This window comes from Aedes aegypti, chromosome 2 (genome assembly GCF_002204515.2).
Source record: "Aedes aegypti strain LVP_AGWG chromosome 2, AaegL5.0 Primary Assembly, whole genome shotgun sequence".
NCBI lineage: Eukaryota > Metazoa > Arthropoda > Insecta > Diptera > Culicidae > Aedes > Aedes aegypti.
In genome coordinates, this window is record NC_035108.1 from 98671439 (window position 1) to 98697617 (window position 26179).

Sequence of the window (26179 nt, forward strand, 5' to 3'; positions counted from 1 at the left end):
AGAAATTTTTTCACAATCTGAGGATGAATGATTTCCATTACATTTTGAGCATTTAGGTTTGTTAGAGCAAAAGTTAGCTGTATGTCCAAAAAGAAGGCATCGATTACAATGCATTATTTTTGGAAAATAAATTTGGAATTTAACATTATCAATTATAACATAATCCGGTAAAATTGACCCTTCAAATGTAATTTTAATACAATTAGAATGGGTATAAAAAAATCCTTGTCAGTAAAAGTTAATTTGGATAAACGATTACATTCTAGAATTTTAACTGACGTAATTGATTTATCTTTAAAAGATCATAAACCATGATTCAAAATATCTTCACAGTTTAGGTCTTCATCATAAATTACGCCGCTTATTTCACATGAATCTGAAGGGGCATAAACTCTATATAAATTGAAAAATAATTTAGATTCCAATAAAGAGTTGGCATCTTCACGGGATCCAAATATAACTCTAAGTTTGTCAAGAGAAATTTTTTTAATTTCCTTGACAGACTTATAAGTTTTATAAATTTCTGAAGAAATTAATAAAACATTAATTGGTTTATCCTTTTTACGGAAATAAACAACAAAAGGACCAAGAAATGTTGAAGGATATGTTTTTATTCGAAATGATTTATCTGATGAACTCGATTCCTGGAGAATCGAATTTTCTGCAGATTTGTCTCCATCCCCGTCAGTCTCCATAATAGGAAAACGACGGGGGTGAAAATAAAGAACTATGTAACAGAATTAAATCACAATAGAAAAAACATTAACAAATAAAAATTATACTTAACGAACACCAATCCACTAGAATTAGATGGATAAAACCAGCACCAGCATGAAATCAACGCAGCAAGAAATATTCCACTTCTTTCTTCTCCTCCTGAGTCACCGGGCACCAAAATCGTCGGGTACCAGAATCGTCGAACACCAAAATCGTCGGGCACCAGAATAGTCAGTCTATTGATCGTAACACCAGCTGCTACGGAAAACTTCTGTTTTGATGACTCTTCTATCGATCCTTCCCTTCTTCCTTCAGATTAGCTCTCCTACACACGAAAATTACTGCTTCACATCCAATTCGTCAATACTCAGAGATCACCTGAAAAACAGAAAAAAAATGACAAGCGCAGAAAAAATCCACCAACCCTTGTCAAGGCCTATTTACCGAGTATGCACTTTTTACGTTAAAATAAGCTATAATTCATAGTTATAAACTATCAAAATCTGTTGAAAAATGGCAGAGCTATTGACGAAATTAGTTTGCGTGCGGTTCAGGTGAACCCAAACAATTGCACGATGACTGGAATGACTGTTTCAATTATTTTGAATAGTTTTCAGATTTTTCCGCCAAAATTTTGCAAATGCACTTAAAGATTATGAGATTACGATTCCAATTCCGTACTAGTTTAAAATTTTGGTCGCTATATTTTTTCAGTGTTGTTGGAAAATGTCACAACTTCGAGTGAAAATTAAAAAAAAAATAAAGAGTAAACAAAATTCGAGAAATATTTTTATAAAAATACCTACGAAGTAAATCTTACTCGTTGTCTTTCGAATACGCCAGGTAGCTTCAATTAGACGTTTAATCACAGACAAAACAATTTTGTTGCTTTTTGTGAGGGTGAATTCAAACTTTTGCGCGGGAGTGTATAATATTTCCAAATAAACCAAAAGCTCTTTATTTGAAACCTTCCTGTAGACATGTTGTCACGATGGAACCTCTATTGATAAGAACGCCCCATGCCTTCCTATTGCTACGTCCATGATTCTGAAGATAAATCCAAACGCAAACCGAAAATAGTTCAACCATTGTTCTAACGAACCGCCTTTTCCCGAACGCCTAATTAATGACCGTCCAATTTGTTTCCACCAATTTCAGGCTAGACAAAGCGATGTCGACGGTTGCTCATTTTCCGTGCCACTGAATCTACCGGTTCCGCAGTACCTTCCCTCCTACTGTTGTTGTAACCCTTCGTCGTCATCCCGAAGCAGCAGCAATGTCAACGAAAGCCGTTCCACCCGCGTCGGGTCCTCCGTCATCCCCGCCGCAGCTGCCGGCAACTCCCGCTCCGGTCGTCGTGTTGCGTTCCGCGAAGGTGTCCTCGGCGGTCGTTGTTGAACATCCGGCAACGGCGGGATCTCCGGCGGTAGTTCGGGTGCTGCACAAGGACTCGGACAATAGCCGAACCAGTGCGTCTACGCTGAAGAACCTTTCCAACGATCTGAGCGAACTGCTCGTGAAGAATCTCAGCTTGAAGCGGAACAGTGAATCCTTTTGCACGTTGGAAGACCCCTCGGTGCTGACCAACGAATCGGGCGGCGGTGCCAGCGAAGGCCACAATAGTGATAGTCTAGGATTAATCACCCGAAGCAAGCAGCCGAACCGCAACTCGCTGTGTGATACGTTCAGTTCGGTGAACAAGCTGATTAAGCTGAAACGTGTATCGAGTGATAGCAGTAGCATTAGTGGTTATACGAAGATTTATCATCCGGGTGTGGGAGGTGAATCGACCCTGCAGCATAGCATCAATCCGCCTCCGCAGGCCAAGTTCAAACGTGTCGAAGTTAGTGTGCAAAAATTGCCTAGCGAATCAATAGCCCCCAGGAAGGGCATCATAGTGAATCAGTTCGACCAATTAGTGTCTCCGTCTGGTGAGAGTGAAATTGTGCCTCTTTTGGTGAAGAAGAAATCTTCCTCTGAAACGGAAGTTAGTGGTGCGGAAGAAGCTCTGGGGGGAGGGTCAAAAGTGTCGAATTGTGCGAACAGTGCGGGTGTTAAATTTCGCCGAAGGATTCAGAGTCCAGCGGTGGCGGCGAGTGGGCCGTCGTTAAGGTCCGGAAGGGTCGTTGGATCCATCCTGAAGTCGGTGGAAGAAGAACGTTACAAGAGAAGAAGTTTGCAGTGGCCGTTGGGTTTGGGACCGGGTGGTTGGGGAAGTGAGGTGGTGTCGGAAACGGGCGAGGAGTCAACAACCGTTATCGACGAGGAGGTTCAGCAGTCGGCGGAAGACGGGGGTGTAGGGGAGGAACGGAGAAGGAAGACCCATTTTCGGCACTCGTGGAACGCTCCGGGCTACGATTTGCTACTGGAGGAAGACCGGAACGGGGATTCGAAGAAGGTAATTTTTGTTTGGGGTTAGATTGGGGAAAAATTGATTTGATTGAGAAGCCATTTCGGGAAAAGATTCAAGAACATCGCTGCCAACATTGATCAAACAGTTACTTATTATCCTAGACGTGTTGAACTGATTTCATATATTGATGCAACATATCCCAAAATATGGTTGATCAATTATCACATTTGTGGGCCACACAAATGAGTAGAAATTTAAAGGCATCAAAAAACTACATTAACATTCCCGTGCATAAGTTAAGAAATAGAGGAGACTGTGGAGACGTGATCCCCTTTTCTCGATGCGATTGTATATCTGCAAGACAATGGCACGGGATCTCAAGTGAACATGTCTTGCAAATATACAGAAACTACATTTCAAAATGGTTCTAAATTGCGTTAAAAGTACCCATGATTTCGTTTTTCCAAAGACATATCGCCTGAGGCATTCAAAAAATGTATGTGGCTTTTGACACATATAAAGTAAGGCTATTTAAAATTAGAAAAAAAAATACATAATTTCGATTTGATACCATTTAAGCATCAAATTAGGTGCGCCTAGGGTATCCGTCCTGTTGTGGAAGATTTGTGCATAGTGTTGCAATTCTAATCGTATTTTAGTGTCCAAATCCTAGATATTATCGTATTTTGTAATGATATCCAAGGAACCATCGAGTTATAGAACACACCGACACAAAACATCCCAAAATCAAAGGATCGAATTTCTGTATTTCCAACACTATTATTATCACTTTTGTAAGAAAGCAATATTATTTTGCATTTTGAAAAATCTTATTTAAAAAACTTGTTTCTAAATGCTTGAGAAATCACTTATTTTAACTGACATTTTTTTTTATTTTCACGTTATTTAACTTTCATTACAACTTGCACGTCTTTATTCACTTCCAAACAAAAAGTGGTCAATAACTACCGAAAAGCTAAACATTACATATAATTTGCAATTGGATTAGATGGACAAATTGATGTGAAGATTTTCGGTAGTTGTTAAACTTCCACTCGGCTGGTTAGCCGTAAACCACGATTCATAATTAAAAACAAGTGGTCAATGTTTCTCTGTATAAAAGTGTGTTTTTAGATAGGCATCGAGTTATGGAGGGAAATTTGCCTCACACGTGACATCGACTAATGGAGGCATCGAGTTATAGAAATATCGGCTTATAGAGAATTGGGTCCTAAAATGTTTAATGAAATCTTGTTTTTATTTAATAACACGGAAGAGCATGTTACTGCAACTAATTTAGCAATTTTTCCCGCTTAAATATCGGTTATATCATATATAAAATTTAATATAAAAATTTGGTCCATAAATGAACCTTGACACTTTTGATCATGTTGACAAAAACACCACAGGGCTTTTAGCATTAACACTGGGGATGTTCCTATCTGACATTTCGGAAGGGACACGGAAAACAAAATACACCCAAAATTTGAGTTTAAGGCAAGGGGTGTGACAAAATCTAAAGAAACATAAAAAAATGTTTTTTGGACTTAAACAAACAAAAAACATTAAAAAATTGAGTAAACATTTTGGGACAGGGCTTCAGGACCCTATTATATTGGAATTAGCAGGGACTGAATTATAGAATATATCGAGTTATAGAATATCGAATTGTGGGGAGTCGACTGTATATTTAATCTGGAGCTTATCCTTTGTCCTATTATTGTGGTAGTACAGTCCATTAGTTTACAAAAAAAAAACATATAGAGTAAAGTGGGGCAAAAATTCTAGTGGGGCAAGAGTTTCTTTTCAAGATTTCTAACTGAATTCAAAACAAAACTAATAAATGTTATGGTGGTTCGAATGCTTTTCAAGCAAGAAACTCTCATTCCAAATATTATTACAATCGATTGAAATTTGGAAGAGTTATAGCTATTTGTTGTTTTTCGACGTGAATATTGTTATATTTGGTCAAACTTTCGATAAAGAAAGATAAATAAAGAAAAAAATCATTTTCTATATTTTATGTAAGGGCGTTTCTAGGCCTTTCATAAGGATGCTTTGAGGTGTACAGGACTCGATTATCCGGAGTATCGATTTTTTTCACTCCGGATAATCAAATCTTCTTGATAATCGAATCATTAAGAAAAAAAATGAAATCTCTGGCAAAAGAACTTAAGATGATTATAGAACTAAGTCACATCTCAAATGTTCAAGAGCACAAGACTTGAGAATCAAACAGCGCTCCGCGTTGAAAATTTATCCCATTGGTCATCACCAGGAAGCTATTAATTTAATTGATTTTCGACGCAAACTGTTGTCAGATTCTCCAGTCTTGTGGAATTGAAAATTCGAAGTTTGGCTTCGTTTTATAATTTTTTTTTCGTTATTTTATTTACATGATGCGGTGGCGTTGCCAGAAATTATTTCTAGGAACAGTAAGGGTCTTCACAAGAAAAAAAATATGATCAACATACACAAAAAAAACACTTTTTCAAGCCCCCTTTTCTTAAATACGTTTTAAGCTGCAAAACCATTCATATTGTATATTGCAATACCAAATTATCTCAGGTTTATGCATAAAAATTGAAAAACAAGAACATCAAAAAAACAAATTCCGGATAATCGAGTCTAAAATTCCGCATAATCGAATCCCGGATAATCGAGTCCGACCTGTATTAGTTTTTGCATAAATGCTTGGAAACAATTTTTGGCTCATAGTGGGGCAAAAGTTCGACCCATGCTTAAACTCACGGAAAAAAATGTAAATTACCTAAAATTCACATATTATCTTCAAATTTAATTAAATTTACCTGATCGTGTGTAAAATGTGACCAACATTTTTCTTCTTCACTTAGTTTTGCGAAAAACTGCTTTTTTTTGGATAGATTACAAATAACCTTGTTTTGGGCAATTTTTTGATGAACAGTTAGTGTATTTTTTCAGAAAACATAAGTTTACACCTGGGTTAAAGTATTCCTGTCATAAAAGTATCAATATTTTGAGTTTTTGCCTGCGAACTTTTGACCCACACTAGATTCGAACTCTTGCCCTACCGGTGGGACAAAAGCTCGTTTAAGGCGAAGTAGGCTGTCATTGAAATTTGTACGCGTCGTTGATGATTGTTGTTAATTCATATCACGATTTCGAATCAAATAAAATCAGTTGGTTTTGCACTGACACACCTGAAAAAGTATCAGCATACTTTATGCATGTAAGCGCGTACAGTGATACTTTTTCAAGTCAATATAAATTATCAAGTCTGAGATTTATCACTTTGAAATGCAAGCTGAAAAGTCATCATTCTTGCTAAAACGAATGACGGGCTACTTAGCCTTAAGACAATCAATTTTTGTTATAATCGAAAGTGGAAAATATTTGGCCATAAGTATGTTCAGCAAAATTATAGCCAATATGTTGAAAGATCACTGTATAGTATATGTTGCCCCACCTTACTCTATTGTATTGTATTCAGTATACCGTTTTGACTCACTTTCCGAACACTTAAGGCCAACAGTGACTTCAAATGCAACTGATATTCGTGAGAATTTCATTTTCATAACAAAGTCCAACTGCTAGTTGTAGGGTGTAACGATAAAATTGTTTATTCAAACTTGTTTAATATTGTTTTTACGTAATAGTATGGAACATAATTTTGATTCAAATGCCGAACACTGTGTTCATTCTGTCTCATATCCCGAACAGCTTGATCAAATTCCGAACAGCACGAATAAAGCGTATTTAAATCAATAGTCACACACTGTTCGAGCATTGAAATTATGCTCCCTTTGAAACCACTAGTCACTTAATAAGAAATGAGTTTTGATTTAAGTAAACGTTGTTTTTGTTACATATATTTGAAAATAAAAGAAAATACAGAGTAAAATGCAGAAAGCTCTTGTTTGAATAAATAAATAAAAATTTTGCCAATGGGTGGTGCTAGTGAGCATGTAAAATTGAGCGTGCTAAACTAGCTCTCTAAGGTGATTCACAAGAGATAGAAAGCTCGAGTCTTCAGAGTGTCATGGACATTCAGAAAGCAGACCTTTTAATTCAAAGAAAGAAAACTGGTTTGTGCCGCTAGTAAGCAAATAAAATTGAGGATTTCATGCGAATTTTATCTTTTGATCCAGATGAGATAGCAAATTGGCGTTTTGGATATCCAATGATATAAACCTGAACCATTAGGACATGGAGTGAATCAGGAATGAATCACTGGAATATGAAGTGAATCAGACCTGAAACTATTGTAAATGATGTCATACCTGAATCTCTTTATTACTTGAGAATGTACTAAATGAAATCTAAATCACATCAAAATAAAGTAAATCAGTACTGAATTCCTTAAATATGAAGCAAATCCCGAATAATTAATATATAAATTAAATCAAACTTCAAACATGTTTATAAAAAACATGTTTTTCATAAAATTTTGAAACACTCGCCTCTCACGCCGAGGACCTGGGATCGATTCCCATCCCGGACATAGTCACTTATGACGTAAAAAGTTATAGTGACGACTTCCTTCGGAAGGGAAGTAAAGCCGTTGGTCCCGAGATGAACTAGCCTAGGGCTAAAAATCTCGTTAATAAAGTCAAGTCAAGTCAAGTCATAAAATTTTGAGTGATTTTCAAATCGACTTTTTCTTGCCAACTAGGTCAAAAAACTATATATTACGTTTTGTAGGGCAACTCATGGGCTTTCATTTGAGGTGTAATCCAAGAACGCCGAAATATGTTTTTTCGGGATAGTGTTTGAACTTGATCCAGTTTGCGAGTACCGCAACCCCCATGCCAAGGGAAGTTGTATTGATGTTCTCCGATCAAGCTGAAATTTACAGGAGTTGTTTTCCTATATAAAGAAGATATTTCGCAAAATTTCAGATTTTTATATCTAGGGACGTGGTACAAAATAATTCTAAATGATTTAATGTAAATAAAATATTCAAAATCGATTGAACTGCTATAGTGAAAATGCACGGATTATCATATATTATTATGTTACAATCACTACATAAAAAGCATATTTTTCTTTCAATATAGTTGTAAAAATTTGGTGGGTGCATTCGTGCAAGTTGCACCACGGGAAATAGAAGTTCGTCTGGAGCAACTTTTTTATTTTTGTTATTTTTAATTATTTATCAATAGTTCAGGTCGGATTCGATTAATCGGATTTTTAGACTCGATTATCCGGAGTATGTTTTTTGATATTCTCGTTTTTCTGGTTTTATGCCTAAATTTGTAATAATTTGATACTACAATATACAATATGAATGGTTTAGCAGTTTTGGACTTAGGTAAGAGAAGGGGGTTTTTAAGTATACTGGTTAAATTTTTTTTTTGCTTCTCAAAACCCTTTATAAAAAATACTGTCTGACTACGCCACTGCTTCATATAAATTAAATAAAAAAAAAAAATACTTGAGTTCTTTTATAGCAGATTTTATTTTTTCTCTTAGTGATTCGATCATCCGGAGTGAAAAAAAATCGATACCCCGGATAATCGAGTCCGACCTGTAGCTGAATTATAAATGCGCGTAAAATGATAAATAATGTTTCTAGCAGAAGGAAAGAATTAAAATAAACTTATTGACTTTCAATTTCACCTTTTATAGGTAAATATTATCAAAATGTCAGGATATTGGTACCGTCTGGATTTTGATTTACCACGGTACACCTCAAATGAAAGCTCTTGAGTTGCCCTACAGAACATCATATTTCATTTTTCTACCTAGTTGGATTGACCCAAAAACAAAGTCGATTAAAAAAAACAGGTTTTTCACGATGTGAAACATAACAAACTAAAACATTATACCAAATAAATAAAAAATACAGGTCGGAATCGATTGTCCGGAGACTCGATTATCCGGGATTCGGTTATCCAGAATTTTAGACTCAATTATCCGGAATTTGTTTTTTTTTATGTTTTTATTTTTTAATTTTTATTCATAAACCTGAAATAATTTGGTGTTGCAATATACAATATGAATGGTTTTGCAATTTAGAACGTATTTAAGAAAAAGGGGGGTTTGAAAAAGTGTTTTTTATGTGTATGCAGATCATTTTGTTTTCTTGTAAAGATCCCTACTGTTCTTAGAAAAAATTTCTGGCCACGCCACCGCATCATGTAAATAAAATAACGAAAAAAGATAATATTTAAGTTCTTTTGTCAGAGATTTAATTTTTTTTCTTAGTGATTCGATTATCCGGAGGATTCGTTTATCCGGAGTGAAAAAAAAATCGATACTCCGGATTGTCGAGTCCGACCTGTAGATATTTATTTATAGGAAATGAAATTTTCAATTAAACAAACTGCTATCAACCCCGCTAGACCCCGCAACTATTTGTGCATATATTAAAAGGTTATAGGTTGAGAAACAGCATGATGCAAAAATTAACTGCTACTACTTGCCACTCTACAAGATATGCACACCTCGATTTGATGTGAAAAATTCAGAAAATCGTTTGTAAATCTTCAAAATGAAGAGCTAGCAAATTAGTGTCTTCGGTGTATTTTTACAGCACCTTAAACATTGTAGAACATTGTAAAAATGTTGAAATTCAAATATAGAAGTTATGGACAAAATATGAGTTTTAAGGAAGTACCCTTCGTCAGTGTAGGAGATAGAGCTTTTCCGTCTTTGACAGACTTTCATGAAATGATGTCGCCTACAATACTTTCTTAGAAAGTTTTCAATTTTGACAATAAATAAAAAAGTTTATTTTTTTCTCAGTGTGTATCACCCTAAATGACATTTTTTCAGTGTCTAAATGAAGTACTCAATAAATGATGAAACTTTGTAGAACATGTTAGAACGCTAAACCCGATAGTTTTAGCACAAACACACATGTCCCATTTTTTTTATTTCGTCCCACACTGTGCGGCCTTAAGCCAAACGACTTTATGCCAGACGGGGTACAATAAACTACTAATCGACGCAATTTTTTGATGAAAATGACAATTATTTTTCAACTTGAACACATTTCTTGGTTTGAATTTTTCCTGGAATCAACTGGTCGACATTTAGTTAACTTGTATAAATGGCTTATTTGTTTGAATGCAGTTTTATTGTATAAAATTGGTAATGTTTGGATTTAAGTGGTGCGAGAATAAATTTTTATAACAACAATCACATCAATCTAATCTAATTTTTTTATTATGGACTCAGTCTAATCTATCAATACGTCCACTAACTATAGAAACATATTATTTGGACAAGTAAGGGCAACTTTACCGGTGGTTCATTTTTTGGTCCAAATTTATACCAAAAAATGGACCTGTCAAAAATTAATAGACCAGTAAAAATAGACCAAACCACACGCGCATGCACCGGTTGTTGTATTTTTTTTTCGATCCATTTTGAATGTGATCAACAAAAACAAATATTGAATTGAACAGCAGAATTTATTAAACCTGAAGAATTCCTAAGAAACTCTGAAGGTGTACATGGATGAACTACAAAGGAATTCCTGGATGAATCTCAACAGAATTCGCGGCGGAACTTGGAAAAAAAAAATTCCGGCAAATAATTTCTGACAGAGCTCCGAAGGTAGTCTCGGTGGAGCTTTTCTCCAGGAATTTTAAAGGGAATTCCCAACAGCAATTCCTTTGGGGATTGCATCTAGAAATTCTTCCGGAGATTTACTCTAGACGCATCTTCAAAGATTTCATCAATAAATTCCACCAAGGATTCAATTAACAAATTAATTTGTGGATTTTCTCCAGAAATTCTTTAGGGGATTTCTCAGAGAATTTAAAACAGGAATTTCTCCGAGAAGCTTTTTGGAGATTGCACCAGGAATTTCTCCGGAGATATCCTCCAGGGAGGCTTCTGGGATTTCAAAGATTCCTCCAGGGATATCCACCAACATTTATTCCGAGGATTTTCTCCAGGAATTTCTTTCAGGCATTCATCCGGGGATTTACTGTAGGAATACCTCCGGGGATTCGTCCCAAGAATCCTTTCGGGCAAGTATTTCCTTTCGAAATTTCTCCGTGGATTTCGTCCACAAATTCTTCCGGAGATTTTTCCAAGAGCTCCTCTGGATTTCTTCGGAGACTTTTTCAGAGAATTTATCCGAATATTTCTTTCAGGAATATCTCTGGGGATTTGCACCTGGAATTTTTTCAGAGATTTCCTACAAGAATTCCTCAGAGAATTTCCGATAGGAATTCCTCTGGGGATTTGGTCAAGGATTTTCTCTGGGGATTTCGTCCAGAAATTCGTTAATAAAATTTCCCTGAGAATTTTCTCCAAAAATTCTTCAGGAATTAACTTATCTTGGGATTTAAACCAGAAAATTTTCCGGAGTTTTTTATCCAAGAATTCTTCCGGGGATTTCCCTCAAAACTCCTAAAGGATGTTCTTCAGGAATTTTTCAAGGGGAATTTTAAATAGCAATTCCTCGCAGGATTTACATCAGAAATACTTCTGGGGATTTCGTCCAGCAATTTCTCCGGGGTTATCATCCAGGAATTCCTCCGAGTATATCCTCCAGAAACTCCTCTGGCGATTTGCCCCAAAAAATTCCCAGAATTTTTCCGGGGATTTTCTTCAGAAATCCCTCAGGAGTTTTCCAATAGTAATTCCTCCGGAGATATGCTCAAGAAATTACTACGGGGATTTCCTCAAGGAATTCTTCCGAGGATCTTCTTCTTCTTTCTGGCGTTACGTCCCCACTAGGACAGAGCCTGTTTCTCAGCTTAGTGATCTTATGAGCAATTCCACAGTTATTAACTGAGAGCTTACTTTGCCAATGACCATTTTTGCATGCGTATATCGTGTGGCAGGTACGAAGATACTCTATGCCCTGGGAAGTCGAGAAAATTTCCAACCCGAAAAGATCCTCGACCGGTGGGATTCGTACCCACGACCCTCAGCTTGGTCTTGCTGAATGGCTGCGCGTTTACCGCTACGGCTATCTGGGACCCCACCGAGGATATTATGTAGAAACTTCTCCGAAGATTTTCTCATAGAATCCCTCCGGGGATTTCGCCCAAGAATTCTTCGGGGGATTAACTCCTGAAATTTCTCAGAGAATTTCAAAAAGCAATTCCTCCGGGATTTCCTCGGGAATTTAGACGATTTTTCGGGGTATTCCCCAAGACCCCCTTGGGAATTTTCTGCAGGAATTCCCCAGGAGATCTCTCTTTGGATCTGTTTGGAGATTGCACCAGGAATTTTTCAGGAGATTTTCTCCAGAAAGTCCTCTGGAGATTTAAAGGATTCTCTCCAGGAATTTCTCCTGGGATTTTCCCCAGGAATTCCTTCGATATGTATTTCCTTTAGAAATTTCTCCGTGAATTTCGTCCAGAAATTCCTCCGGGATTTTTCCAAGAGCTCCTCTGGGGATTTCCTTTGAGGATTTTGTTAATAAATTCATTAAGAAGTTGCTTCGGAGATTTTCTCCAGAAATTCTTTTGGAGACTTTTTCAAAGAATTTATCCGAATATTTCTTCCAGGAATACCTCTGGGGATTTGCACCAGGAATTTTTACGGAGATTTCCTCCCAGAATTCCTCAGAGGATTTCCGATAGCAATTCCTCCGGGGATTTGGAACAGGATCTTCTCTGGGAATTCCGTTCAGAAATTCATTAAGAAATTCCTCTGAGGATTTTTTCCAGAAATTCTTTCAGGGATTTTTTCAGAGTATTTTTCCGGAGACATCCTTCAGGAATTCATCAAAGGATTTGAACCAGGAATTCCTCCGGGGATTTTTTGCAGGAATTTCTCCTAGAATTTCTGCAGGAATTCCTCCGGGGATTTTAAGGATTCCTCCGGCGTTATCCTTAGAAACTCCTCCGGGAATTCTCTCCAGAAATTTCTCAAGGGATTGTCAATAGATATCACTCCGGAGATTTTGTCCAGAAATTCCTCGGGGAATTTTGTCCAGAAATTCTTTCGGGGATTTACTCCAGGAATTGTTCAGGGGATTTTCTCATGAAGCACCACCGAGGATTTTCTCCCGCAACTCCTCCTGGGATTTCCTCCAGGAATTGTTCTGGGGATTTCGTCCAGAAATCTTCTCTAGCGATCTGCTCCAGGTATTCCTTCGTAGATTTTCTCCAAAAATTTCTCCGGAGGTTTTTTCAAGGTTTCTCCCGGGATTTTCATGAGACAGTCATCCAATTTTCCATGACACAGTCATCGATGTCTCTCACGTAAAAAATCATGTTAGTCGTTACGGTTTATGTTTGAATGAAGCATAGGTATTTTGGATATAGGTACAGTATTCCATACAAAAAGGACAACTATAGATGGTTAGATCAGAACTATTTATCAACAGAAATGAACGAAATTTTCACAGCACGTCAGACATAACTTGGATTCTGATATATATTTGAACGGTTTCTCGACCAATGGGTTAAATCAAAATTATCGCACAATTATATCAAGATTTGTTACAAATAACAAATTATGTTCTATTTTTGTTAGATGCACATTGAGTTGTTGTCAATTGCTTATAACAAATGTTGTTATAATTATGTTATGGAAAACAACAAAATAAGTCATATTTTTGTTCGACTTGAAACCTTATGAATTACATTTTTGTTTAAATTATAACATATTTTGTTTCAATGTTGTTCAGTGTAGAGGTAATTGAGTTATAATTTTTGTTATATTAACTACTTACCAGCCAAAACCATAACATGTTTTGTTAGAAAAAACGCGCTAACTGAGTAACAAAACCTGTTACTACTCTGTTGTAATCCACTGGTCGGGTTGTCGAACAACCAGTTCAAAAGTAGTTATTGTTTAACCAAAGAAAGTTTTTGGCAAAATTTAATAATAGACATAATTATATAAATTGAAGGAATATCTTCATGGTACCTTCAGAAAAGTGATGGACTTATATGAGATAAACAAGTTTGCTAAAGATAGTTTTAAACTAGGGCTATCATGTTTTCAAATAAATCACTTTAATTTTGTCTAAACTTTTGAAATTGATTGGAAAAATTACTCAATTTTTCAAAATACGTCTGCCGTGCTGTGGATATCTCATTCATATCGATCCATAAATAATCGGGATCATTTCGTATGGAAAATCGAAAAAGTTGCAAATGTATTGTCCAATACTTTATGGCCATCATTCCTTAAAAAGTGTACGGGTTTTAGAACGAATAACCTTTTTGTTGATTTGTTATTCTCCATTAGATAATATGTATGTAAAGGTTATTTGAGTAGATAAAATATTGTGAATATTGATCATCTTTACCCTGATAATTTTCAGTCAACATTGAAGTCTTCGAAATATTATAACATTCTGATTGGTTTTGTCAGCCATTCGATGCAAGCCCACAGTTGTTAGAAAAGGCTGCTTTGTAACTTTCTGATAAACTTATTCGACAAGGTTCACATAAATTTCCAACTTCAAATTGTATCACATTTGAGCGTTAATGTGATTCAACATTGATTTACTCAAATGAATAGCTTTCTTCATAAAATATTCAATTCATTCATGTAATTGTGAAGTGCAAGAGATTCCTCGATATTCAATTAGAAACCTCCGAAATACATCAATGAGGTCAATTAACGAACGCTCTCAGCTAACGTTGCCCTTCATGTCGAATTGCTTTTCCCACCATTCGTGTACCACGAAGTTCCAGGAAAAATAATTATCCTCATTTCAATTGAACTTCTTGTTTCCAGCAGAATTTGTCCTATCGCTTCTGAGCTTTGAAAACTCGTTCTATGTTTAGAACAAGCGGTAAACACTTTCCACCTATATCTGTTTTGCATTTTTCCGAAGAGTTCCCGCTGTATTGGAACCAAGTGGCCGGATATCAGATTGATTATTTCTATTTCCTCTTGTCATGCTATTTCCGTCCTGGCAATCGATGTGATAGGCTCTCTCTCAACTCAATGCCTATATCTGCATATAATGTGCGGCGGTGTGTAATCGATTGTGGCAAATTAAATGACAATTATTGAAGCGAACCCGTTTTGTGTCTCTTTGCAGGACTTTGCATCGATCGTGCACAACCTGGCTGGTTTACGGAGCGCTCTCGCCAATGGCGGTTCCCACGAGTCCGCATCGCTACTGGAGCCACATTCGCCGCAGTTCAGTGGCCCCCGACCGTTGGTCGTATCGGGAGGTGTTGGAGGAGCAGGAAACATTCAGGCGAATCGCCGGTCCCCAGTTGGCTGTAATCCATCCTCACCGGTAGTGCCATCGATGGCCACCGACGGAAGTCATCCCGTTTCGATGGGGGCTCAGGTGCCACGGAAACGTAGACTGGAAGCATTTCTCAAAAGCCTCGTAGGGAGAAGGCCATCGAAGGAACCCCCACCAGCACCGCCCCCTCCACCTGCTGCTCCTCAATCGATAGCAACCAATGTGCCGCTACTGTCCTCGCCAGAGATTAAGATCAGCAAGAGCCCCTCCGAGCATAACCTGGTCGAGATGACGCGAAGTCGACTTAACATTTCAACGACTTCGCTCAGCTCCGTTCACCAGAAGCTGTGGTCGGTGGTTCCTCTGCTGAAGAAGGATGTCAGCTGCACCAGTTTGGCACCACCGAAATCCGTGCCTCTGCTAGGGTCACAACCCAAGGGCGGCCTGCGGAAGTGCGAAACAGTCCTCGCTTTGACCAATTCCGGCCAATCGGTCGAACCCATCAAACCGCAAAATCGATTGCGCAATTGTGCTTCGGTGGCCACGTGCTCCCGTTGTTCTAGTCTCCTATCTCTCGCAGCAGCTGGATCGCGCTATTCCCTCAACCTATCCAACGGTGGCTTTGTGGCCGTTGGTGGCGCTGGAACAAACTCACAACTAGGTGGCGGTGCTACCGAAACCGTTAAAAACGTAGACAGCCTACTGCGACTGACAAAGACCTCGTCGGGACCATCGTCGTCCTCTTCCTCCTCTCCATCGCCTAGCGGTGCTTCCTCGTGCTCCTCGTCGCCTTCGGGATCATCCTCCTCGTCGAACAGCAGCAGTCGGGTTTCGGTAACGTCGCGGGCGGCCATGCTGGTGGCACCTCCGAGTCCTACGATTGTGACCGCCACCAGTGGGGTGCCAGCGCTGACGCCGACTGTCAAGTTTACCTGTAAGCTGTGCCTCGGCGAATACAGCGCCGAGAATCTCACCCGGATATCGCAGTGCGGCTGCTCGTTCTGTACGGAGGTAAGTGAAGTAATGCTAAGATTTTCGGGGTATTTTTGAAATGTGTGGATAGGAGAAGATAGGGCTTCTTCTATGTTCTAGTTACAATGCATCTTTCTTGTCTAGAATCGATGAAGACCAGATCAATCAGTGAAGAGGAACAATAATAGAGCTATGATGATATTCGATGAATAAATACCCTGATAAGCACTCGTCATACAAAATCTGGCCAATAGAATAGTTTTGAGAATTGTACAACGAGCTGTTTTGTGTAACAAAATCATCAATGACAATGTAATATAAAATTACCCAAAATCGGACTCACAACACACAGGGGAACTTACGTATTCTCGGCAACTTAAGCCGATGCCGTACTTCTTTTGTTATTTTCTCGGACATCAGCTGACAAATTGCATATTGGTCTGTTTACTTATATGCGTTTCTCAATCCTCTATCGATTCCAACCCCCCCGCGAAATGACAGATAACGCAATTTTCACGTACCTACTTGCAGCGTAAACAATGGGACCATCCACCGCTGCCGGCACAATTTTTCACTATGGGAGATCGGAAATTTGTTTCGTTGTTGACGGGTGCCAAACAACTAATGGAATGAAATGAAATAAGCGCGAGTCTGATTTTTTCTTCATGCAATGAGAATAAACTTAATGAAAGCACTAAGTTTTGACACCAAATGAATTAAACGCGCATCAATTCGTTCGGTGAAAAGATTGAATGACTTGTTAGTGCTTAGTTTAGCTGGAAATGCTGTTTCATACACTGATAATAGTACATTTATTTTTGGCGAACATGTTTTATCGCTTAACGGAGTAAAGTTATCGGGCGCGATTAGTTATTTTGCAATATAATTAGTCACAAAACTAATTTTGTGGGTAACTGCCCTCAAAAGAAGGCGCGGCCCGTATTATAAAAAAAAATAAAATATCACATTCAGATTTTATTACCGAAGTCTGTACAATTTTACTGGGGTTTTGAACAGCAGAGTTAACTCGGTAATTCACATACGTACTGAAAACTCCATAATTCGAAATGCTTCCCAGCTGTCAATAGTAGCCGATTTAGTCAGTAAAGTACATTTTAAACTGATTTTTTTCAGCAACAAATATTTGTTTACCTTAAATTGACGAGTTTTTGAGTTTCTTAAGCCCAGCCATTCCGGGAGCTCCTTTACCTTTTCTCTGAATGTATTTTTTATTCATGCATGGTCAATCATTAAGAACAAATTATCCTACCATCCGGAACCTTTGCACAGATAAACGAAAGATTAATCACTTCAAAGTACGGATCATTGTTTTACCTAATAAAAAATCAGGTGGAAAAATGTAATGCCAAGGAATACTAAACAGGTTGCAAATTTTTATGGAGATAACAGCCCTAACCTCAACATGTTTGCTCTGGGGGTTGAGCGCCCTAATCAGAGTAGTTTTAGAACAACGAACGCTTCGCGAATTCATTGTTCACGTTTATTGAAATTACAAATCTATTGCCGATATTCGATTACTCACCACGTATAATAGCAAATAATAAAAACGCAGGAATCCGTTTCTAAAAAGCAAAGTTCTTTTTCGGAAGAAGTCATCAACATCGCAGATCACTGCGGCTGAATTGTTTTTATTTCCCTTTTCTATCATTTTATTTTACCGAAAAAAAAACTCAGTAAAAAATATGAGCACCGAGATTCAGTAATTAAATTTTACTGACTTTTGAATCTTACTGAGTCGTTCCGGTAAAATTTCAATATAGCTGGATAATCAGTAGTAATAGCTACCGAATTCAGTAAAATAAAAAAAAATGCTGTGCATCGATGATCTAACAGCGAAGAGCAGAAAACTCAGTAATAAAAGCGAAAATGCACGATTTTTACACTTTTTTCTAATACTCATTACCAGAGGCCTACGTTTCAATAAAATAGGCTTACAAACTTAAACTATTTCACCGACCTCAGTAAAATGTTTTGTCGAGAACCTAACAGCTGAGAATTCGGTACCGTAATCCGGGGTAACATTGATCATTTTTTTTAGTTTTTCTTAAATTTTTCATTTCACAATACAAATGTTACAAGTTTCATATTTTTAAAACAAGTACTGGCACCCACCGCTCCTAGCTATGTACTTTATTTTGTTTTTCGAAAGATTTAAACATGTTTAAATAAATGTTTTAAGTGATTTTTTGATTCAGCTGATATTGGGTAACATTGATCACCCAAGTAAACAACGTTCGCTAATATTGGAAATGTCGTTACTTGCTAAAATCAGGGCCCCTGAAGCCGAATATGAAGACCAAACTCTTACAAGTCATTTACTTTTTGAGTTATTTCAAAATTAAAAACACCTTGAACCGCGTAATACGCCTAAAAGTAGGCAATTTCCTCAGGAAATTCTACATTCGTAATAGTATTGAGTTAATGTTGCCTAAATGAATAAACTTATGAAAGATTTGACAACGGAATCGTTTTCGGCGATGCCATTTTTAGTAACACCCGCATTTTCCTTGATCACAACGTCTGCAGAACTCATGTGAGACATGAATTTTCGGTAGTGCCAGTGAAAATGATAGAAATCATTGTTTCAAAAAGTTGACAAATTTGCGCATGAACTAAACGCAATTTTGGCAAAAACCTTAATTATCATTAGCTTATGAATATACGAAAGAGAGGCACCATTCATAGTTCGAAAATGCTTCATCAATAAATCTTTATTTGAACGTTTAACAAGATGAGTCATCCCGATCAATGTTACCCCGCTGATCAATGTTACCCCGGATTACGGTAATTTTTAATGCCGAATCTCGGTACTTATTTTACGGAGACTTCGGCAATCCAAATTTTTTGTCGAGATCTCGGTGAACGTTACCGAGATTCGGTAAACGTTTACCGAGATCTCGGTTAAGATTTTACCGAAAACCGTCAAATTATAACCAAAAAATCAGCTGTTGGATTCTCGGCGATTCCGTTTAAGTAAGTATGAAGTAATTTACGATGATGTCACACCAGGCCCCTGACAACCATATATCGATACACAGTGTTCTTCGTAGCCAGGATGTCACGGGCGATAAGTGAATATCGCCCACTATCAGTTGTAAGAACTGTGAAAACAAAGACCATTGTTTTGTTTGATTGTTTGTTATGGTTTGATTATCAATTTTTGATATTGTTAAATCAGCTAATAATGTGCCAAAAAGTTGAAGCACGTTCAACATTTCGATAGTTTTGGAAGGAGAGAAAATATTGAAAGGCATCCTGCAAGCCTCCAAGCAAGCAATCAGTTATTTTATTGCGACACTTGCTCGACTACGGATCATAAACATTAAACAAAACTTCGCATCCTGATTGAACTCTCGATTCAATTTACCCAAAAATGGGTAAACACATGGAGATGTTGACTACGCTAGAAGTCGTCCCGTGCCATGGGCCTGTGTCACACTGAAACTTCCAGCTAGAAGAAAACCTTTACAGCGGCCGATGTTTACAAAAAAATAACGATTTTGGTGCATGAGCCTATGCATGCCATAAAACGTTTGACTTTTACTGTGCGCCCTGTTTTCAAGTTGCCCGTGAGAGAGAGTGAGACAGCACCAACACACGGCGCACAGTACAAGTCATGAGAACAAAAGAATTTATGGCTCGTACAGAGGCTCATATTCATCCAGGCATTGTTCATCCGGTGCACATTCGTTCACTGGATATGGTCTAATCCACCGATGTACTAAATTCAATCGATCTGAGAATTGTGACACTTGAGCGGGGCACGCTCCCGTATGATCGCTACGTGATCTGAACCCGCTCTACACAGTTCGAACGAAACATGTAAATTTCTGAGACATATAATGCACATAATTGGAGCGTGGAATATCATGGATATTTACATGATATGTCATGTAAACTTCAATTATATGTCATGTAATCCAGCAGGATCCTGAATGATTACATGACATATAACACATTTTTACATGATTTCAGAATTAAATTTACATGACGTCATGTTTACATGGCATAAATGAAGTTTACATGACGTGTAATCTTCATTATTTTTAACTGTGTAGTGTCAAAATTCTTCGACCGAGTAAGTTTAGTACACCAGTGGATAAGACCATTGGTGCGGAAGTAGTTTTATGTAAACACACACGGGCAGAGCGGAAAAGAAAAAAAATCGACAAGAAAAGAAGACCGTGAATAAATCCATTGCATGAACTATCCAGCTTTTCAATAGCGGTAATGGCCGTCAAAAGTTAGTTACTTTCTGGTAGGGATCCATCAGTTTGACGTTTGGCTTGAGTCCGTTCAATCGACGTTGTACTTAATTCACTCGGTCCAAAAATTTTGACACTTCAACCGCAGCTTACAAAAAAGTGAGCAAATTATTGGCGTAGCGCTTGTAAAAAAACTTGATAGTTCATCCAATAAGCTTATCTGATTGAAGCTTAGATATTTGGTGGTGAGTATGAGAAAGAAAAAAAAGTGTTGAAATCCACAAAGAAAAATGTGCTGCGAGTAAAAGGCTGAATATGAACTACATAAAATTGATTTTCAAGCTGATAAATTACTGAGAAAAAAACTACTAATTGAACTTTAACACTTCACTGCACTTTTGCAAAAGAAAATCCCTTCCATAAATAAAAAAATGTGACATAAATCATCATATATGTCTAAGGAATTATTCAAATATAACATGACCAATTTTAAACCCCCTCCCTTCGCCAAGTAACAGATTATCTATGGATTTTTTTTTGTATGGACCGTAACACTACGAAAGACCCCATTCCTCTCCCTATTGCGTTACGTAATATTTTACAATCCCCAACATGGAGAAACGCAGACAAATTTGGCATCTTTTAAATTACCAAGCGGTGAAAACATAATTTCGAAAGCAAAGGATCGGTTACTATAAGCAACTTTCAGCATGTCTTTGTGCGAACCACATCACACCACTATTCAAAACCCGCTCGTGGGTCGTACAAAATCTTCCCGAGGACCGCACAAAACCTTTTCAGTTTGATGATCACTGATGTATAATGATAATACAAATGCCAAACAAAATAAAAATCAAATATGTCCATTAAGCATCATTTTAATTTGCGCCCTATTTCGAGCACACTCCATGATTTCATTGAGTTTGACAGTACCACGGACCAAAATTTTACGGTACACTGACATTGTATGGCAGCTGTCATGATGCTCCCGGGTTGATCGATTCACACCGACAGACTTGTCAAAATGCTTTTGGAAACGTTTTTACAATGCTGTAAACATCCCTTGTCAGTGTGGTAGTGCTTCGTGAGGCCCAAGCAGGACAGTTCGGTTTTGCGTCGTCCGATCGATTTTGCTCACAATTTCGCGCGTTTTCGTCACCGGAGATTTTTTTTTTCCCCTGTTTTGGAGCGTCTTGCTGGGTAGTGCTTCGTGAGGCCCAAGGACAGGACAGTTCGGTTTTGCGTCGTCCGTTAGATTTTGCTCACGATTTCGCGCGTTTTCGTCACCGGAGAATTTTTTTTCCCTGTTTTGGAGCGTCTTGCTGGGTAGGTATTTTGGAAGGCCCAAGCAAGACGGATTGTTTTCGGAACGTCAAGAAGTTTTGCTGTTAGTGTCAGTTTTGAGTTCAGTCGAGAATGGATTACCAACTGGTGAGTTCGTTTCATGCTTATGATAACACATTTTTTCTTGAAAGCGTAACTTTTATGTAATATTAAAACAAACTTTGTATGGTTCGTCACTATAAGTGTCGGCATTATGCTATTTTCTTATAAAATTTCAATATACATATATTTTTCTCATTTTGACATTATTGAAAATTATCTTTTGAATTGTTCGACATCGTGAATGTTGACGTATTTTTTAAAACTTCTACCATATCGAGACAAAATGCACAGTAATACTCATATGTCATTTTCAAACAAACTATGTATGGTTCGTCACTACAAGTGTCGGCATTATTCCTGTTTCATATAATTTAAATCTATACATGTAATTTTCAGTTTTCGTCATTAATAAAAACGTCTTTTGAATTGTTCGACAATCTATAATGTCGATGTCGATTTATAATGTTGACGTATTTTTTAAAGTTTCCAAAAACCAAAAACTTCTCGAGACAAAAATACAAAACTAGCTTTAAATATAAGTCGTATATTTCCCCCTTGTCCATGGATCGCATCACCGACCAGAGGTGACTCCCAGATCTTTTCCTCCCTCACTAATAAACACCCTTCCCGTGGTGATTGTGGAGATGCAGAGGTATTCTCGGTCTCTAGAAGCAACAATCATTACACCCTAACACTCCTTCCCCATCCCAACTGACTGTAAGGACTTGGCCGGCGCCGTTATTGATCAATAATATTAGATCTGCTAAAATTGCACTTCGAGAGTAAGCGGAAACTCCCATCCCTTATTCATTTGGATCGTAGTGCAATTCTTACCAGTTCCGATCAATCACGGAGTAGCAACCATTGACATGTACAGTCAGTCTATGCTATGCTATGCTATGCTATGCTGCAAACATCCCTTGTCAGTGTGACTATTGTCGGCAGGCTCACTCTCTTCGGCAACTTTCCCATAACAACTGCTGGCGAATCTCTTCGGCAGCTCCAAATCAGTCACATTTTGAGGCGTGCTCATTTGAATTGATGACATCTCCGGCGATATCGGGAAGCGGGAAGCGGGCAAAACAAAGAATCATCTGAATGTTTCCACTGGTGTGTTTTGATAGAAAAATACTGTGTGTTTGGCGTTTGAAATTTGGTTGCCGATAATAGTCGAATGGTGCCGAAGCCGTAAGTCTCCCTATATATGTACCAATTTAACACAACCGGACCATTCAGTTTAGTGGTGATACTAATTAATGTTTCATTTTTACAAATATCCTGGCGAAACACTGAGATGCTTATTTAATATTGTGAAGCTTCTCCAAGTCTCATACCCCTACTTTGCGAAAATGCAAAAGAAATCAACAAATGAGCATTTTTTTTCCAAAATGTGTTGAAATACACATCCAGAATACGATTCTTTTTTTCGATACAATTCTCAAGTTCAATTTTGTACGAATTATACTCATTCTTTTGTTACTTCATTAACAGTGTATGCTATTGAGTATTCAGAAATATATTGAATCAGTGGTCCTCAATCTAACTGATTATACGGGTCACCTAAACGCTTTTTAAACTTGGCGTGGGCCGTAAGAATTGAAGGATTATGTGTTTTCTGTATCGTTAACATGAGCTCTCTTGGTTCTTCAGGTCTCTTTTCAGTAGAAAGTATTGAAGATATCAAACATCTGGATTAACATAAAGTGCAAAATTTCTTAAACTTTGTAGACTCAACATAGTCAAAATATATATATAAAAAAATACATCAAGAAGTAGTATTTGTGGTTAACCTCAGGGACGCCCTGGCCTATTTCTTTAATGAAATTTTCATGATTTTTTGACTTTAATTTCCATAATTTTCAGCCGAATTTAAAAAAAAATTGACACAAAACCACAACACTATTCAAGGTTCGTGACCTGTACTGGGAACCCCAGTCGTACGGTCGGTTTCGGATTAATATGGATGTTCCGTGGGGTCTGTCCTTCTCTCATTGATCGGCCACCACCCGATCACGCGTCTCTGCATATCACCCATCACTATGAAAGCTGATCCCAGCTCGTGTGTGTTGCCGCAGCTCTGGTAGATGGTATGGTTACCTCCAAAAATGCGCACCATTGATTCATTCCAGCACATTTGCTGCAACGCTATAATGCCGGAGTATTTGTAGATTGTAGAAGCCCCTTTCCTGTCAGCATACGACCAAAGTTCCCACCGGAATTGTTAACCCGGTCTTCCCTAAGGTTGATCGTAATCCGGCCAGTACCACGAGAAGGTAGAGATAGGAGGGGCTGTGGCTGTGGACCATACAGAGGGGTCTATTTTAATATATTTTAATTAATTTTTTATGATAGCCATTTACCAACCAGAGAAATATCTGGAAGAATTTTAAAAATAGTTAAGTAAAGTTTTCAAACTCAAAACTCCTAACAAATTTTTGGAGAAATTGCAAAAAATATCATCGAAGAGCTTATATTTCAAACCTCCAAGTGTAATCGTAGTAGCAATTCAAGATTATTTTTTTTATTAAATTTCATACAAAACAAAAACTCCTGAAGGAGAAATTCTCGAAAAAAATATAAATATTGAGGAAATCTCAATATAAATTCTTGAAGGTTTAACAATACATTTTCTGGAGAAAGTTATGAATTTTTTTTTTTGAGTAAAACCTCTGGAAAAATCCCTGAGTTATTTCATAATTTAAAGATAAGGTGAAATTCAGATTCCCCCCCTGAGGCACTATTCGAGTTGTTACCGTAATCCGAGGTAAACTAATCAATATTTTTTTTTATATTTCTTAATTTTTTCTTAAACATTTCTTTTAAAATGCAAATGTTGCAAGTTTTATATTTCTAAAACAAGTACTACTATCCTTTATGACTATATGTTATATTTTGCTTTTTTTATAAGATGTAAGAAAGTTTCCAAAAATGTTTTAGGTGATTTTTTGATTCCACTGATAAGGGGTAACATTGCTCACCCATTTGAACAACGTTCGGTAATATTGCATATGTCGTTACTTGCTTAAATCATGGCTCCTGAACTAAATATGAAGGTCAAACTTTTACAAGTCATTCAGTTTTTGAGTTATTTAAACTGCAAACACAATGAACCGCGGAATACGCCTAAAAGTAGTCAATTTCATAAGATAATTCTACACTCATAATAGTAATTCGTTATTGTTGCCTATATGGACATGTTTATTGTTTCGAATAGTTGACAAATTTACGAGTAAACTAAACGCAACTTTCCTAAAAACTCTAATTTAATAAATGTTGATTCGAACTTTTTACGAGATGAGTCATTCCGATCAATGTTACCCCGGAAGTGACGTCTGTAATCCACCACAGATAATGTACCTCTGCAGTAATTATCTGGATTTAAATAAGTTCACTAAGAATCTATCTAGGAATCTACCAACCATCTTTCTAACGGACTGAAAAGGATTTTTTTTTCGAACGCCCCTTTCTTTTAACCTTTGTTTTTTGTAATTAAAAAAAAAAGGTTTAATGATTCAACACTATGATTGTAGACTTGCAAAAGGTTCACTTTATTTAACAAACTTTGAATGGTTCGTCACTGTCTGCATAAGAGTTTTCAGTGATGGTCCAGCCAATCGAGTTTATTTTTCTTTTCATATGAGTAAAATATGATTACACATGCTTTCGTTCTGACAGCTGTATGAATGTTGCGTTAAGCTATTTAACATTTTATTCAACAAACTTCGTCACTACAAGTCTCGATGATATTTTATTTTACTTGGAAATTGTTCATGTCAATTGGAAATATTATATTTACAAACATGTTTATATCTCACAAATAATTGTTTATCATGGTCTAATCACTTATCATGTGACCCAACGATCCTCCCCATTAACAAACATCCCTCCCAGTAACCTTTGTGGAGATGCAGAGGCAAACACGGTCTCCAAATTGCAAAGGTTACACACTAACATTGCTTATCTCTCCTGACTGCAAGGACGTGGCCGGCGCCGTTCTTCTTCTTCTTCTTAGCATTAACGTCCTCACTGGGACAGAGCTTGCTTTTCAGCATAGTGATTCTTATGAGCACTTCCACAATTATTAACTGAGAGGTTTCTTTTGCCAAAGCTGCCATTTTTGCATTTGTATATCGTGTTGCAGGTAGGATTATACTCTATGCCCAGGGAAGTCAAGGAAATTTCCATAATGAAAAGATCCTGTACCGACTGGAAATCGAACCCAGACACTTTCAACATGGCTGTGCTTTATAGCCTCGGACTCTAACCACTCGGCTAAGGAAGGCCCTGCCGGCGCCGTTATTGAACCTGTATAAATAGAGGCACAGAGGAATTATGCACACTGAAGTCGCTTATGGCCTATCCCAGTCAAAGCTAAGCTCAGCTTATTCTTCCGAAATTCGCTTCAAAAAATAC

At 37.5% G+C, this 26179-nt stretch overlaps 1 protein-coding gene across 8 annotated transcripts in view; it reads left to right on the forward strand.

Annotated features, from left to right (window-relative positions):
* LOC5576646 overlaps window positions 1-26179 on the forward strand; it is a 387639-nt gene that overhangs the window by 249307 nt on the left and 112153 nt on the right. For all 8 annotated transcript variants that reach the window (XM_021841655.1, XM_021841654.1, XM_021841660.1 and 5 more), the window contains 2 exons: window positions 1876-3115; window positions 15027-16193. In XM_021841655.1, the coding sequence (XP_021697347.1) occupies window positions 1994-3115; window positions 15027-16193 (2289 nt within the window). In that variant the 5' untranslated portion in view covers window positions 1876-1993. The remainder of the gene's footprint in view (window positions 1-1875; window positions 3116-15026; window positions 16194-26179) is intronic.